Source organism: Bufo gargarizans, chromosome 4, assembly GCF_014858855.1.
Source record: "Bufo gargarizans isolate SCDJY-AF-19 chromosome 4, ASM1485885v1, whole genome shotgun sequence".
NCBI classification, from domain to species: Eukaryota; Metazoa; Chordata; class Amphibia; order Anura; family Bufonidae; genus Bufo; species Bufo gargarizans.
This window is the reverse complement of record NC_058083.1, coordinates 478,626,916-478,645,430: the sequence shown is the minus strand read 5'-3', so window position 1 is coordinate 478,645,430 and position 18,515 is coordinate 478,626,916. Positions and strand designations below refer to the sequence as shown.

The following is an 18,515-nucleotide window of genomic DNA, read 5'->3' as shown; positions in this document are numbered from 1 at the left end:
GAACGCATTGCACCCGCACTGAATCCGGATCCATTTCAATGGGGCTGTGTACAGGAGCGATGTTTTTCACGCATCACTTGTGCGTTGCGTGAAAAATCACAGCATGTTCTATATTCTGCATTTTTCAAGCAGCCCTGGCCCCATAGAAGTGAATGGGGCTACGTGAAAATCGCATTGCATCCGCAAGCAAGTGCGGATGAAATGTGATTTTCACAGATGGTTGCTAAGGAGGTCATAATAAATAAGGATGAGGTCCATTCACTTTATTATTTATGGAAAATAATAGCATTCTTTAATACAGTAAAATGTCCCTTGAGGGTTAAAAAATAATAAAAACATTACTCACCTCATCCACTTGATCGCGCAGCCGTTATCGTCTTCTTTCTTCTTCTTGCAGGACCTGCAAAAGGATCTGCACTGACGTCATTGCGCTCACCACGCGCTGAGCGTGATGATGTCAGCGCAGGTCCTTTTGCAGGTCCTGCAAGAAGAAGAAAGAAGACATTAACGGCTGCGCGATCAAGTGGATGAGGTGAGTAATTTTTTAATTATTTTTGAACGCTCAAGGGACATTTTACTTAGCATTCTGCATTAAAGAATGCTATTATTTTCCCTTATAACCATGTTATAATAGAAAATAATAAAATCTACAGAACCCTGAACCCAAACCCGAACTTCAGTGAAGAAGTCCGGGTCTGGGTACCACATTTAGTTTTTTATCACGCATTAAAACGCTTTGCACTCACGCTGAAAAAACGCCACGCAATCGCAGACAAAACTGATTGAAATTGAGTGTGCACTGGCGTGGGTTTCCCGCAATGCACCCACAACGCATCCGGACAAAGTCTGTGACGCACATGTGAAAGGGGCCTTAGAGTGGATTTTTTGTGACTTGCGCTGCAATCCCAGTCATTTCCATAAGATTACCGCTCCTCTGCAATCCTGCCACGACCAATGTCACCGCGCCCTTATCAACCTGAGAGGAATATGGCTTAAATGAGTGTATGCTGAGTTCAGGAGATCAGAGATAAGGCTTCACATTAGGGCTCTTTCACACCTGCGTTCTTTTCTTCCGCCATAGAGTTCCGTCGTCGGGGCTCTATGCCGGAAGAATCCTGATCAGTTTTATCCTAATACATTCTGAATGGAGAGAAATCCGTTCAGGATGCATCAGGATGTCTTCAGTTCAGGACCGGAAAGTTTTTTGGCCGGAGAAAATACCGCAGCATGCTGCGCTTTTTGCTCCGGCCAAAAATCCTGAACACTTGGCGCAAGGCCGGATCCGGAATTAATGCCCATTGAAAGGCAGTAATCCGGACTTAAGCTAAACGTCGTTTCGGCGCATTGCCGGATCCGACGTTTAGCTTTTTCTGAATGGTTTCCATGGCTGCCGGGACGCTAAAGTCCTGGCAGCCATGGTAAAGTGTAGTGGGGAGCGGGGGAGCAGTATACTTACCATCCGTGTGGCTCCCGGGGCGCTTCAGAGTGACGTCAGGGCGCCCCACGCGTGATCTGGAGCGTCCCCGGGAGCCGCACGGACGGTAAGTATACTGCTCCCTCGCTCCCCACTACTACTATGGCAAGCAGGACTTTAATAGAGTCCTGGCTGCCAGAGTAACACTGAACGCATTTTGAAGACGGATCCGTCTTCAAATGCTTTCAGTTCACTTGCGTGTTTCCAGATCCGGCGTGTAATTCCGGTAAGTGGAGTACACGCCGGATCCGGACAACGCAAGTGTGAAAGAGCCCTAAGCTGTCAGCTGACAGGACTGAGAACTGATACTCTGCAAACGGACTGATTTTCAATGCTGAATCTTGCAAGGCAAAGGCTTTTGTTGCCGAGGTCTTCATGGGTAAAGCTAGGCGAAGGGTTCCGCCTAGCAGTGAGCCCGATAATGTCACCGGCACTGATGGATGGCTTTAGCGCTGCCCTAGCCTGTAAAACAGCTAGGGCAGCACTAAAGCCCGCCCATCAGAGCCAGTGATGTCAACAGGAATACTGCTGGGAGGAAGCCTCCGCCTAGCAGAGTAAAAAAAATAAACAGCCCTTGCCTGCGCGAGTGGGGGAAGAAAGGGATATGTCCGGGTTCAGCTCTGAACCCGGACAACCTGTATAACCTAATCTATGCAACTCAGGTATTCTGCTCCTCTGTCCGAAACGGAGTACCGAAATAGCCTGATCTAGATACGGAGGTGGCCAAAGCAGAGATAAACATTTGTAAATCTAAGCAATCCTTAACGGCAGCCTGATAATTCAATATGGCAACTACTGTACGCTGGAGTAAAAGATATGTAAAAGACCAGTAGATGGGAAGAAATTGATCTCAGAGAATGTCCTCTATTTATACAGGATTTACACACAATAAAAGACGGCAAACACACAAGAGGAAGCAGCACGAACCAATGCAGTGAGAAAATAAAACAAAGAAACACTGAGCCTTTGTACTGCAGGTACTGGTTCACTTGAAATGGTAAAGTGCAGCACAACAAGGACAATAGACAAGTGCTAGGGACACTCCACCACTGAGCAGGGACGGGTCTAGGAATGTAACCCAGACGGAGAAAATGCAAAAATACTATCATTTTCGGACTAATAAAATAATGAAACATCACAGGGCCGGTATAGAAGAAATTCTCCAGCTTCTTTCTCAAACATAATTCAACACAGAGGTCCATGTTGTGTGTCAGTAAGAAAAATGTGTGCCAAAGACATCCATTGTTTTTGTTTAGTTTTTTTCTTTTTGCTCCTGCTTAAAAATAACTTTTTTGAGGCATCTACAAGGGAAGTCACATTAGAAGGGGGTAGATTGTTTCCCGATTTAAAACATGGCTTGAAAAGAAAAATGCTAGTAGTGAAGCACACTAGATGTAATAAAATGCCACAAAAAAGCAACAATATCCTCTAAAAAGAGGCACAATGCTGGGGTTTTTCAAGTGGACAAAACAAAAAACGGATGTAAAAATACGGCCATGCGGTCAGGCCAAATTCAGATGTGAATCTTAAAAGGAGATGAACTGTAAGGCCTCTTTCACACGGGCGTCATGTTTTTGCCCGGATAAGAGGCGGGTGCGTTGCGGGAAAAATGCACGATTTTTCTGCGCGAGTGCAAAACATTGTAATGCGTTTTGCACGCGCATGAGAGAAATCTGCATGTTTGGTAACCAAACCCGAACTTCTTCACAGAAGTTCGGGCTTGGGATCGGTGTTCTGTAGATTGTATTATTTTCCCTTATAACATGGTTATAAGGGAAAATAATAGCATTCTGAATACAGAATGCATCCATCACATGATCTTTTACCATGGTGATGGATCACGTGACGGACTATGTGATGAGCGCAGTGACGTCATCAAAGGTCCTATTCCTGTGCACAGCAAAGATGAAGACAGAAGAGATGCCGGCTGCGCGAGCAAGTGGATTAAGATGAGTTAAATTATTTATATTAACCCCTCCAGCACTATTGTACTATGCATTCTGTATTCAGAATGCTATTATTTTCCCTTATAACCATGTTATAAGGGAAAATAATAATTATCGGGTCTCCATCCCGATCGTCTCCTAGCAACCATGCGTGAAAATCGCACCACATCCGTACTTGCTTGCGGATGCTTGCGATTTTCACGCAGCCCCATTCACTTCACGCAGCCCCTGCGTTGCGTGAAAAACGCACAAAGAGGAGCATGCTGCGATTTTCACGCAACGCACAAGTGATGCGTGAAAATCACCGCTCATGTGCACAGCTCTATAGAAATGAATGGGTCCGGATTCAGTGCGGGATGCAATGCGTTCATCCTCACGCATCGCATCCGCGCGGAAATCTCGACCGTGTGAAAGGGGCCTAAAAGGACAGATTTGACGTCTCCTCTTTTTTTTATTCACTCCTGGTTTTGACTTCCAAAACTGCATGCAGAAACCTGACCGTGTGGCCATACCCTAAAGGGATAGTCCACCAAAAGTAATTATCTCCTGTCCACTGGAAAGGCAAGAACTGCTAGTGTTTGGCCAGTGCCATAGACTTGGACAGGTGATAATTGCTTCTGACCAGGATATCCTTTAAGGCTACTTTCACACTCGCGTTTAGTGCGGATCCGTCATGGATTTGCACAGACGGATCCGTTCAGATAATACAACCGCATGCATCCGTTCAGAACGGATCCGTTTGTATTATCTGTAACATAGCCAAGACGGATCCTCCTTAAACACCAATGAAAGTCAATGGAGGACAGATCCGTTTTCTATTGTGTCATAGAAAACGGATCCGTCCCCATTGACTTACATTGTGTGTGAGAAGGGATTCGTTTGGCTCCGTTTCGTCAGACGGACACCAAAACGCTGCAAGCAGCAGTTTGGTGTCAGCCTCCAAAGCGGAATGGAGACGGCACGGAGGCAAACTGATGCATTCTGAGCGGATCCTTATCCATTCAGAATGCATTAGGGCAAAACCGATCCGTTTTGGACCGCTTGTGAGAGCCCTGAACGGGATGTCACAAATGGAAACCAAAACGCCAGTGTGACAGTAGCCTAACACCCAAAGAGGAGTAAATCAAAGGATGTAAGCAGGTTTTTGGCACACTAAAGTCACAATTTTTTGCACAAGCAGAGGCCTTTTTCAATTTTTACGCCACCCTGCCCACTTTTCAAAAAAAGTTTGTGGCCCGACACATTTACTATAGTTTAAACCAATAACTGCTGTAAATCATAGTACAAATTTGCTCTACTGGACCATGGACTGCTAGAAGATGGACCACATTTATTAGAAAGACCTGCTTGTGATTGGTGTATGAAATGCAGTCATAAGAAATTCCCCAAGACACTTGCACCAGTTTTTTGGGCATTAAAAAGTTGCAAACTGCTAATAGAAATGTCACTTTTTACGTTGTATGGAACAAGCCTCCGCCAGAGAACATCAGGGTCCGGTATGCTGAAATCTAACAGCTTGATCTTTCTCTTCCCCATCATCAGCCATTAGAGGCACGTTGGGAAGCCCCCATACATATTAGATGGTTGCGCTGAAATCGGTGGGTTCGGCTAGCCTACAGTTGTTGGTTAATGTCCTCAACAAACATGATGTAGATGATCACTTGTCTTACCTCCTGCCAGTCTTCAAGCTTGTTGCCAGACAAGTCCAATTCCCAAACGTGGGAACAAAACGCAGCGATCTCGCTCTCGTCGCCAGCATGGCTGATACCACAGCAGGTCAATACCAGGATATTTGGAAGATTCAGGCGATCTGAAACAAAGAATATACAGGTAAAATCTCTGGATCAGGGCTGGCCAACCTGCGGCTCTCCAGCTGTTGTAAAACTACAACTCCCACCATTCCCTGCTGTAGGCTAATAGCTGTAGGCAGACTGGGCATGCTGGGAGTTGTAGTTTTGCAACAGCTGGAGAGCCGCAGGTTGGCCATACCTGCTCTGGATCAATAGAGTAATGTAGTGATTATAATCAAGGGCATAAAATAACATAAAGTAGTGATTATATCTATTATAGAGAACCTAAACCTTTGCTCAAAAAAATGAAGGGGCACAAGTCATGCTCACAGCGCTCTGCCCTTCGGCTTTCGTCGCCTCTGCTCGGCTCTCCAAAGCATGTGGAGTATGGATCCATACTTCGCTCACTCGAAAAGCTGCGCAGAGGAAGTGCTTTGAGCAGTGTGTCTGCCCCTTTGCGATTTCAACACAGGTTTAGTTACTCTTTAAAGGGGTTTCTGAGATTTTCATTTCGATGGCCAATCCTTATGATAGGTCACCTATATCAAAATGGCGGAGGTCCGACTCCTGGCACCCCCGCTGATCAGCTGTTTGAAGAGACAGCGGCACTCCTAGTCCTGTGATGTCTCATTCATCAGTCACATGGTGAAAAGGGCTGAGCTGCAGTACAAAGAACAGCCACTATACAATGGATGGCGCTGTGCATGGTAAGCTGCGAGGAGGACACAGTGTTCACCATCGGTGATGGTGCCAGGATTCGGACCCCGACCGATCTGATATTGATGACCTACCCTAAGGAATCAATACTAAACATATGGACAACCATTTTAAGTACGACCTGCAAAAAGAGCTCTACAACATTTAGGATGGGTTCACACATGGTGGATTTGTGCAGGTCATATCTGCAGCGGATTACAGTACAAGCCAGCCACGGGCTGCTGATATTTTTCATGCATTTTCAAATCCACATTATGCTCATTCTGTGGCGGATTTGTCGTGGATTTCACCTTTTTCAATGTCGCAGGGGTGACGTCCATGGTCAATCCACATTGTGCTACAGATACCCTGCAGACTTGCGGCAAGATCTGTGGTTTAAAGGGATTCTGTCACCTCTTTTTACCCTATAGAGATTCGGACATGCACGGCTAGATCGCCACTAGTATGTCCGCAATTTACCTGTCCTATAGGGCTGTGTGGTTTTATTGAGTGTAAAAAAAGATTTTATATATATGTAAATCAGCCTGGTAAGGAACCCAAGGGGCTGCACTAAGCGTTCTGGAGCCCATCCACGCCCCCCCCTGTAAGGAGCCTAGCACCGCCTGCGTCCTCTGAATCTCCTCCTCGCTCACAGTTAGATTGCCGTAATCTCGCGCATGCGCAGTGCCGGCATAGTGCTCCTTCCCTGTGCTGGCATCAGCCTCAGGGAAGAAACTGCACCGCGAGATTACGGCAATCTGACTTCGTGAGCCAGGAGGATATTCCTGGATGCAGGCGGTGCTGGGCTCCTTCACAGGGGGCATGGCTGGGCTCCAGAATGGTTAGTGCAGCCCCTTGGGCTCCTTACCAGGCTGATTTACATATATATAAAATCATTTTTTACACTCAATAAAAGCACACAGCCCTATAGGACAGGTATATTGCGGACATGCTAGCGGCGATCTAGCCGTGCATGTCCGCAGCTCTATAGGGTAAAAAGAGGTGACAGAATCCCTTTAGTGTTCCAACTTGTCTTGGACATACCTGTACATTTTAGCACTTAAAGGGAACCTGTCATCTGGATTTTGTGTATAGAGCTGGGGACATAGGTTGCTAGATGGCCGCTAGCACATCCACAATACCCAGTCCCCATAGCTCTGTGTGCTTTTATTGTGTAAAAAAACTGATTTGATACATATGCAAATTAACCTGAGATGAGTCCGGTCCCTGACTCATCTCACGTACAGGACTCATCTCAGGGTAATTTGCATATGTATCAAATCGTTTTCTTTACACAATAAAAGCACACAGAGCTATGGGGACTGGATATTGCAGATGTGCTAGCTGCCATCTAGCAACCCATGTCCTCAGCTCTATACCCAAAATCCCGGTGACAGGTTTCCTTTAAAGGAACACTCCAGGCAAAACGAATAACCATTTAATACCTAGTGCAAGGCCTGGGGTGAAGAACCCATGACAGTTTCTCATTGGTGATGTTCTTGGAATCTGTATGTTTTGCCTCCAATGTTCCATTAAAGTTAAGATTGCAGCAACATCTCCCATCAACTTAAAAGGGAGGGCCTCTTCAGCAAAGCTCCCATGAATTATAATGAAAGGGTCAATTACCCCTCTTGAGGGCAGAAGTGTTAGAAGGGATGGTAATTAAATATAGACAATATATGTGAGTGCAATGCTATAAGCAAGCCCCGGTTACATTGTACCACAAGATATCCTTCCATAGATGATATAATGCTGCCCCCTACTGGTTATTTAATATTACACTGTGCAGTAATACAACACAATCAATTCTTATACTGTCTGCAAGAACCCATGTATATTAGAGAATGCACCGACTCCATCTTGCACAGTGACTATACATGATGCGACCTTGCAGCCCTCGAAAATGCTGCCTACACAATTGAATGTACCCATATTGTAAATATTAGGCTACGTTCACATACGAGTTAAAGCCTCTGCTGGAACAGCCTGCCAAAGATGACCGGATACTGCCGTTCACCAACAGAGCCCATTGAATATAATGGGTCCCGGCAGGGATCCGCCCGGTTCCCAGGATGAGTGCTGGGATTCGGTAGGACAAAAACTAGAGCAGCAATAGTTTTTTGTCCAGCCAAATCCCATCACTCATGGCAGAAACCAGCTGGATCCCATTCTAGTCAATGGGGTCCATTGGTGCTCTGGCACTATCCGGCTATGCCAAATATGATGAACTCCGACAGGCTATTCCTCTGCCAGAACAGCCAGTAAATTAAAAGGGTTTCTGAGCATCTACAACTATAGAAAAGTACCTGCATGTATCTGAAGACTCACCAGATGATGCCACGTAGATCAGAAGTAGTTATTTTTTCATTATCTAGCCTAGTTCATTACTGCACCTTTGTTTTGATACTGCCAGGGCTTGCTTTTGGTGGGATTACTAATGTGAAGGACTATATTTCCCATGATTTCTCTCCCTTCTCACAAACATTGACTCTCTTTGCAGTTGGCTGCATGTCCCTCCATCACAGGGTACAAAATAGTGCTGAAATTACTCATTAGCTTCACATAAAACACAGATCTGCACTGCCGCTCAATGAGCATTGTGCAATGTGCTGTCCAGCATGTAATGCATTCCCCATCCAAAGACAGAGAGGCAGGGGAAATGCAGGGAGCAGTGGAGATAAGAGGCATGTGATGTCTCATGCTATAGGGAGTGGGAGAAGGGAGATAACCATGAGTTCTGAGTACGAGAGGTCACACAAGTAGATGAGAAACACCAGGTGATGTGACTGCATGTAGGACGGGTTTACAGAGGCATCTCAGCGATAAATTCTACGTAACTAATCTTAGTGCATATAAACCACTTGAATATAATTTGTAAAGATTTGAAAACCCCTTTAACTGGTTGGGTTCAGTTATCTGCCTGCACAGTACTATCTCTAAGGACCACACAGTTCATAGGATAGACAGTTAGGTCCATATATATTTGGACAGAGACAACAGTTTTCTATTTTTGTTCTGTACATTACCACAATGGATTTTGAACAAAACAATTCAGATGCGGTTGAAGTTCAGACTTTCAGCTTTAAGTAAGTGGGTTGAACAAAAAATGATTGCATAAAAATGTGAGGAACTAAAGCATATTTTAAACTCAATCCCTTCACTTCAGGGGCTCAAAAGTAATTGGACAAATTACATAATTGTAAATAAAATGTTCATTTCTAATACTTGGCTGAAAACCCTTTGTTGGCAATGACTGCCTGAAGTCTTGAGCTCATGGACATCACCAGACGCTGGGTTTCCTCCTCTTTAATGCTCTGCCAGGCCTTTACTTGCCGCGGTTTTCAGTTGCTGTTTGTTTGTGGCCTTTCTGTCTGAAGTTTAGTCTTTAACAAGTGAAATGTTCTATTGGGTTCAGATCCGGTGACTGACTTGGCCATTCAAGAACATTCCACTTCTTTGCTTTAGGGCCCATTAACACATCCGTTGAATGGGTCTGTATCCGTTCCGCAATTATGCTGAACGGGTGTGGACCTATTCATTTTCAACGGGGCCGGAAAAGATGTGGACAGCACACAGTGTGCTGTCTGCATCCGCATTTCTGGAGCACGGCCCCGAACTTCCGGTCCGCAGCTCCGGAAAAAAATAGAACATGTCCTATTCTTCTCCGCAGCTGCAGACAAGAATAGACATTTCTATTGGGGTGCCGGCCTGGAGTTTTGCGGATCCGCAAAACACTTCGGACGTGTGAATGGACCCTTAATTAACTCCTGGGTTGCTTTGACTTTATGTTTTGGGTCATTGTCCATCTGTATTACGAAACGCCGACCAATCAGTTTGGCTGGATTTGAGCACACAGTATGTCTCTGAAAACCCCAGAATTTATCCGGCTGCTTCTGTCCTGTGTCACATCATCAATAAACACTAGGGACCCAGTGCAACCGCCAGCCATGCCTGCCCAAGCCATCACACTGCCTCCGCCATGTTGTTACAGATGATGTGGTATGCTTTGGATCATGAGCTATGCCATGCCTTCGCTATACTTTTTTCTTTCCATCATTCTGGTAAAGGTTGATCTTGGTTTCATCTGTCCAGAGAATGTTCTTCCAGAAGTGTTCTGGATTTTTAAGATGTTTTTCAGCAAAGTCCAATCTATCCTTCTTATTATTGATGTTTATGAGTGGCTGAACCGTGCAGTGGACCCTCTGTATTTACTTTCATGCAGTCTTCTCTTTATGGTAGATTTGGATATTGATACCCTATATCCTGGAGAGTGTTGGTCACTTGTTTGGCTGTTGTGAAGGGGTTTCTCTTGCCCATGGTAATTATTCTGCCATCATCCACCACTGTTGTCTTCCGTGGGCGTCCAGGTCTTTTTGCAATGTTGAGGTCACCAGTGCTTTCTTTCTCAGGATGTACCAAACTGTAGATTTTGCCACTCCTAATAGTGCAGCAATTTCTCGGATGGGTTTTTTCTGTTTTCGCAGATGAAGCGTGGCTTGTTTCACCTGCATGGAGAGCTTCTTTGACCGCATGTTTACTTATCATCAAAATCTTCATAATGCAAGCACCCCACCTCAAATCAACTCCAGGCCTTTTATGTGCTTAATTAAAAATTAAATAATGAAGGAATTGCCCACGAAACAGCCTTTGAGTCAATTATCCAATTACTTTTGGTCCCTTTAAAAACAGGGTGCCACATGTAAAGAAGCTGAAACTCCTAAACTCTTCATACAATTTTAATGTGGATACCCTAAAATGAAGGCTAAAAGTCTGGACTTTATGTCCATGTCCATTATATAACTATAACTTGAATATGTTTTAGTAAACAGGTAATAAAAACAACATTTGTGTCAGTGTCCAAATATATATGGACCTTACTGTATATAATACAGTCACTTGTTCTGTAGCTTGGCAGCTGCAGTGCACCATTTTGTACACAGAAAATTGGAAAAGATAAATAGGAAAAATGCAGATTAATATTTAATCACACTGCCGCACATTGGACTGCAGGGGAGGCGTGGAGGTGGAGTGTTGGAGAGGAGGTTAGGAGTGGTGGCGGCGAGGGTGGTTGTAATCTTCATGTTTGCTAATCCCTCTCTCCAGCGCTTCACCAGGCCGCATGTGCAATGGTCGGAGGGGTGCAACCCTTCTTCCCTTTGAGGCACACCCTAGTGGTGGCTTGACGTTAGGTGGATGTGTAGCAGGGTGCAAGGCAGGAGGGTAGGCAAAAGGCCGGCAGATGGTGGAGGCAATAACCAGGCCTGCTTTTCCCTTTTGCTTGTATATAACAGGAGGCCCTAATGATGGTTGTCATCCCTTAGTCTCTTTGTATAAGTACTAGCAATCTCCCCAAATTGACCAAATGTGTGCAATCTCTCAAACTTTCAGCAGTGCCTAACTATAGGGTGCAGTCCTAGATCGAATAAGCAGTCCTCATAAGTGTGACGTGGCGGCTGAAGCAATTAACCATAACCACGTGCAGTAAAGTCTGAAGCCATATGCGTGTGTTACCTTTTTTACTGTCGTAGTCCAGCACGGGTTTAAATTGGTCCTGAACCTTCTGTAAATATAATTGCTATGGGAGAGCTGTACATGGCTATCTTCGGCTTTCCCATAGAAATGACTGGAGCAGCGCTGTGCATGTCCAACCCAGCGCTCTGTTCATCTCAGGGGGCTCCACACGGTACAGGGCTACCATTTTAGTGATTGGTGGGGTCCTAGCAGTAGGACCCCCACCGATCTGATAGTTATCCCCCACCCATACATAGACATTTGGGAAACATAGTGCACAGATCAACTCAGTAAAGATTTTAACAGCATTAACAGTGATGCATAACATTACTTTAGCAGTGAACCATAGCATTATAGCCTTAACCCTTTTATCAGTGATCCATTGGGTCACTGCAACATCATCTGTTACCTTTCATTGGTGACACTTGTGGCCCTGGGGGAACATGCACTCCAGCACCTGGACCCCTCCTGTATGGGAAGTTTTCTGGGCTGTACTTCTCACACAGCATCTGCATGAAACTCCGACCACAAGGTGGTTCCATCTCTGTTTCCTAGAAGAACAATGGTACATAGTATTACAGACTATGCTTAAAACTAAACGTTCTGCACCTTGACTTTTCCATGACACAATGTGTGGAATAAACTGCCCCAGTGATGTTGCTTAAATGGTCAGTGTATTTTCAACAAACTTTGCACAACTTAATAGTACAGGTGAATATAAGAAACTTTGTAACATATCTTAGCAGAAAAATGCCATTTCTCCCTCTAGCAGCTCCCTAATCCTCCCTTCTCTATATACTTCTTTGGGCAGCATGTGTTTGCTTCTTTGCACACTTCCTCCCTCCTCCCCTCTCTATAGACTTCTATGGGCAGCATGTCTCTTTGTGTCTGTGTGCACTTCCTCCTCCTCACCACTCCCATCTCCATAGACATCAAAGGGCAGCATGTCTGTGTGTGTCTCTCTGCATTTCCAACCTTCTTCTCACCCCTCCCCTGTCAATAGATGTCGATGGGCAGCACGTGTCTCTGTCTCTCTGTACTTCCTCCCCCCTGTCTGTGCGCATTTTGTTTTCTCACTCTCACCAACAGGAAGGGCTATTCTCGTTCCACAAAATCAGATAAAAATAGGGCCTACAGTGAGATTCTTGGATCGGCTACATGGATTTACTGTGTGAAAAGCTTTATTGACCTGTATGGGTCAGTGTGCTGTTTTAAAAACGGGTAAAGGCCCATTTACACAGGCCGTGAATCTGCCAGATAATTGCTAACGAGCATTTATAGGAAATCTCATTAGCGATTATCTGGCGGTATAAAGGTGCTGCGGATTACCCAATGCAATGAGCAAAACGAGACTCAAGGGGGCTCATCCCATCACAGCCTGCTATTGGCTGCTCCTCCTGTCACCAGATGTTTTTTCATCCGAGCGACAGGGAGATGCAGCGGCGGCCGTGCAGGGATCCGGAGGAACGTGGCTGCAGAGGAGCAGGTAGGTATAATCCATACAAGAGGCCCGGGCATTGGGGGGAATATTTTAGATATCGGATAACTCCTTTAACACAAGGAAGAGAAATACCGTCCTGTGCAGGAGCCCTTACAGTCAAGCAGAGATACTGTGAGGGAGGATGCCATTAGGCGTTATATGCTATTTCTACCTTCCTCCTCCATGTTCAGGGATGTCAGTAGCAGAGAACTAATGGGGGATGTGGTATATCTTGTTTGCTTCATTGATTTTTTTCTTGCTGTAAAGAGAACATCTGAGACAAAGCTCGTCTGCAAATAAACATTGGTGTGCACTGAAATGGAAAAGCTTTACTTGTATATGGAAACAGATGTAGTACAAGCCAACGCCATACACTGATCTGCCATAACATAAAAACCACCTGCCGAATACTGTTAAAGAGAACCTGTCGCCTCCAAAAACCATCCCAAGCCATCAGCAGTACCAGACAGTAGCCAGCAGCGTGTTTCCGACGATAATTTTCTTCCTGAAGGCCGATGCGGCTAAAGCTCAGAAAACGTTCTTTAATCCCCTGCCGGCGCGCTTCTCTAGTCATGCTGGAAGTCAATGGGGCAGCGGCCTCCTTGCTTCAAGTCAAGATAACCACGCCCCCTTCCGTGCCCCTTCGCTGTGACTGACAGCGCTTATGCCGAACTGCCGTCTGTCAGTCACAGCGAAGGGGCACGGAAGGGGGCGTGGTTATCTTGACTTGAAGCAAGGAGGCCCCTGCCCCCTTGACTTCCAGCATGACTAGAGAAGCGCGCCGGCAGGGGATTAAGGAACGTTTTCTGAGCTTTAGCCGCATCGGCCTGCAGGAAGAAAATTATCGTCGGAAACATGCTGCTAGGCTATTGTCTGGTACTGCTGGTGGCTTGGGATGTTTGTTTGGAGGTGACAGGTTACCTTTAAGGTCCCCCTTGTACCCCCAGACCAGACCGGACAAGGAGGAGAACTCTACAAGACCAGTGAAGGTGTCTTATGATATCTGGAAAATCTTATAAACACATTTATCACATTTATAAAAAATATAAAAAATAAAATGTACTACATTTTGACATCACCGCGTCCGTAATGACCTGATCTATGAAACGGTCATGTTACTTTACCCCGCACGGTGAACGCCATAAAAAAATAAAAATAAAAACTATGATGAAATTCAAATTTTGCCCACCTTACTTCCCAAAAACCTCATCCCGCAAAAAATAAGCGCCTACACGAGACAATCGCCCAAAAAGTTAAAAAAAAATATGTCTCTCAGACTATGGAGACACTAAAACATGATTTTATTTTATTTTTCTAAAATGCTGTTATTGTGTTAAAGTAAAATAAATAAAAAAAAGTATACATATTAGGCATCGCCACGTCCGTAAAAACCTGCTCTATAAAAATAACACATGACCTAACCCCTCAGGTGAACACAGCAAAAAAATATATAAATACGGTGTCCAAAAGCCATTTTTGTCACCTTACATCACAAAAAGTGTAATAGCAAGCGACCAAAATGTGCCAATCAAACCGACATCTCATCCCGCAAAATGGGGTCACTTTTTGGAAGTTTCTACTCTAGGGGTGCATCAGGGGGGCTTCAAATGGGACATGGTGTAAATAAACCAATCAAGCAAAATCTGCCTTCCAAAAACCATATGGCGGTCCCTTCCTTCTGTGCCCTGCCGTATGCCCGTACAGAAGTTTACTACCACATATGGGGTGTTTCTGCAAACTACAGAATCAGGGCAATAAATATTGAGTTTTGTTTGGCTGTTAACCCTTGCTTTGTTACTGGAAAAAATTGATTGGAAAATTTGCCAAAAAATGGAAAATCTAAAATGTTATCTCCATTTGCCATTAACTGTTGTGGAACACCTAAAGGGTTAACAACGTTTGTAAAATCAGTTTTGAGGGGTGTAGTTTATAGAATGGGGTCATTTTTGTCTGGATAAATAAAAGAGTTTTAAAGTTATTCACACATAAAGTGACACTGGTCAGATTTGCAAAAAATGGCCTAGTCCTCAAGGTGAAAAGGAGCCCGTTAACATCAATTTCCAAAGCATCTCCTATCAGTGGTCAGTGAAAAACAGACCAAACACGGATGTAGCACACCGACACATAGATTATATTGGGCGTGTTTGGCCCACATCACGGACCAAAGTACTGCATGTCTCCGTGATTTTCTTACTGACATGGTCAGTGGAAAACACCACTGATGCGTGAACAAACACATTAAAATCAATGGCATGTGTACTGTCTGCTAAAAATGCAGACAACAAAAGTCAGTGAAAAACGGAAATGTGAAAAATGTGAACAGGTCTAAGAATGGGTTCATACATAGTTTTTTTTTAGGGCACTTTTCTGCAATTTTGTGTTTTTTAAGGCTTTTTTTCCACTAGCATTTTTTTTTTTTTGCTGTAATAAACAGCAGCTCCTGAGGTCAGCTGAAAGTCTATGTCAGGGATCAGCAACCTCTGGTGCTCCAGCTGTTCTGAAACTACAAATCCCAGAATCCTCCTTTCACTTCTATGGGAGTTAGGCCTCATGCACACGGCCATGGTGTGTTTTGCGGTCCGCAAATTGCAGATCCGCAAAACACGGATGGCGTCCGTCCACGTTCCGCAATTTGCGGAACGGCACGGACAGCCTTTAATATAACTGCCTATTCTTGTCCGCAAAGCGCGGACAAGAATAGGACATGTTATATTTTTTTGTGGGGCCGCAGAACGGAGCAACGGATGCGGACAGCACACGGAGTGCTGTCCGCATCTTTTGCGGCCCATTGAAGTGAATAGGTCCGCATCCAAGCCGCCAAAACTGCAGCTCAGATGCAGACCAAAACAACAGCCGTGTGCATGAGGCCTTACAAGAACAACCTAGTAAGTGTGCATGCTGGGAGCTGTAGTTGCAGTTGGAGTAGGACACACAAGTGTTTTCTTGCTACTGGCTTTTTTTTTTTATCTGGTAGTTTTTTTGCGTCTCTGGTGGGGGTTATTTTTTTTATTTTTATTTTTAAACGCAGCATGTTGAAGCAATGGTGTTTTTTTCTGTCTAAAATGCCACTCTAAAATGCGTTAGTCTAGATTCACATGGCAAAATCCACAGTAGAATCAGCGACACATCAGTAGAGCATGCAGTGGCTGAAAAACGGTCTTGTTGGTGGCATAAACAGCGCCAATTACACTCCAGATACACCTCCTGAATTTTACCTGACTACTACGGAAAACTACCATCAAATGCTTGCAAGTGGTGACATGCCATTTCAGGTACAGTACGTAAAAAACAAAAGGGGCCCTAACAGAACTAGCGGAGAATATGTGATCGGACCGGAGTTCAGCGAGTGACCCTTCTACCCCCCACTACACAAACAGTAAACCGGTCCAAGGAAATGACGTATCTAGTTGCAAAAAATGTCAGCAGTCACTTTCCCCGAGTGTTTACTCGTGTGTTACGAGAGAAGGTCTCCCGAGAAGTGAGTGCAAGCTCTTGTGACTCACCATATTCCAGGACAGGACTTCTAACCAGGACCACATTGTGTGCGGTAGAGCTCCGGGCCACCCTGCAGCTGAGACGCTGGTGTTCATGTATCTGAATTTGGCAGTTGAAGCTCATGCAGAGTAAATAAGGATCTGTGGTTACCATGGAGAAGCCAAAACAATGACGTCACGCTCCCTTCAGCCTCCTGCAGCCGCCCCCTCCCTTCAGCTTCCTGGCTACCTGCACAAAGAGCAGATACTGCCTGCAGCTGCCCCCCTGAACGGGACACAAGGGTCTGCGCTGATCATGAAGATCACTCATACCGGTACAGACCAAAGTGCAAATCGATGACCTTCCTGCTATAAAGACTAATAAAACAGGAAAGAGCAGCAAATGCAAAATGCAAAAAAATAAATAAATAAAACCGCCACACAAAGCTGCTCACAGACCTACAGCATGTATCTGGATCACCTTTCAGGATGGAATTTCAGCATTGAATTCAACAGCTCACGAGGAAGATGTAAATATGGAAACTCATCTGACAGCCCGAATAGTGGACGGACCAGTTATCAGCCCCAGTCGCCCTCCATTAGGGTATAGGCACATGACGTGTTTTACACACATCTTTTTTCGTGCTGCACAATACAGTACAGGCAGTTAAAGTGAAAGGGCTTGTCCCACGAAAAATATTATACATTTGTCAAACCAGCACCTGGATCGAAATACTTTTGTAATTGCATGTAATTAAAAACTTAGTATAGCCAGTGAGTTATTCAATAAAATGTAGCCGTATAGCGCCACCTGCTGTTTGTTCTTTTATTTCTTTCTCAGTCCACCTCACTCAGGTGCTTGCACGCACTCAGTATAAGGCCTCATGCACACGACCGTTGTGTGCATCCGTGACCGTTGTGCAGTTTTCCGTTTTTTTTCGCTGACCCATTGACTTTCCGTGGAAAAATCGGAAAATGCACCGTTTTGCAGCCGAGACCGTGATCCGTGTATCCTGTCCGTCAAAAAAATAGGACCTGTCCTATTTTTTTGACGGACAACGGTTCACGGACCTATTCAAGTCAATGGGTCCGTGAAAGAAGACGGATGCACACAAGATTGGCATCCGTGTCCGTGATCCGTGGCCGTAGGTTACTTTCATACAGACGGATCTGAAGATCCGTCTGCATAAAAGCTTTTTGAGAGCTGAGTTTTCACTTTGTGAAAACTCAGATCCGACAGTATATTCTAACACAGAGGCGTTCCCATGGTGATGGGGACGCTTCAGGTTAGAATATACAAAAAAACGTTGTGCATGACTGCCCCCTGCTGCCTGGCAGGTGCTGCCAGGCAGCAGGGGGCAGTCATGCACACAGTTTTTTTGTATATTCTAACCTGAAGCGTCCCCATCACCATGGAAACGCCTCTGTGTTAGAATATACTGTCGGATCTGAGTTTCACATGTAACTCATATCCGACAGTATATTCTAACATAGAGGCGTTCCCATGGTGATGGGGACGCTTCAAGTTAAAATATACCATCGGATTGGAGAAAACTCCGATCCGATGGTATAAAGGGACTCCTGACTTTACATTAAAAGTCAATGGGGGACGGATCCGTTTGCAATTGCACAATATTGTGTCAACGTCAAACGGATCCATCTCCATTGACTTGCATTGTAATTCAGGACGGATCCGTTTGGCTCCGCACGGCCAGGCGGACATCAAAACGGATTTTTTTTATGTCCGTGGATCCTCCAAAAATCAAGGAAGACCCACGGACGAAAAAACGGTCACGGATCACGGACCTACGGACCCCGTTTTTGCGGACCGTGAAAAAATACTGTCGTGTGCATGAGGCCTAAGGCCTCATGCACACGACTGCATCGTATAGTTCTTGCAGTCCACAAATAACAGATCTGCAAAACACGTGGATCCTCACATCCTCTTCTTTGTTAGAAATGCCTATTCTTGTTTGCAAAACAGACAAAAATAGGACATGTTCAACTTTTTTTGAGCGGCCCCATTGAAATGAATGGTTTCGCATCCGATTTGCATAAAAATTGAATTAGTCTTACCGGTAATTCAGTTTCTATGAATCCACCATGACGGCAACCAAGTAAATATCGACCCCTGACCTCTGTAGG

General features: G+C 45.0%; 1 protein-coding gene across 2 annotated transcripts in view; it reads right to left on the bottom strand.

The window, feature by feature from the left end:
* The window catches only part of TBCEL (tubulin folding cofactor E like), a 68,444-nt gene that overhangs the window by 25,284 nt on the left and 24,645 nt on the right, over positions 1-18,515 (bottom strand). The window contains exons 1-3 of one of the 2 annotated variants that reach the window (XM_044288855.1): positions 16,401-16,524; positions 11,827-11,968; positions 5,091-5,230 (exon numbers count right to left, since the gene is read on the bottom strand). In XM_044288855.1, the coding sequence (XP_044144790.1) occupies positions 5,091-5,230; positions 11,827-11,968; positions 16,401-16,487 (369 nt within the window). In that variant the 5' untranslated portion in view covers positions 16,488-16,524. Of the gene's footprint in view, positions 1-5,090; positions 5,231-11,826; positions 11,969-16,400; positions 16,525-18,515 lie in introns of those variants that run through there. The other variant, XM_044288856.1, reaches the window with a different exon arrangement.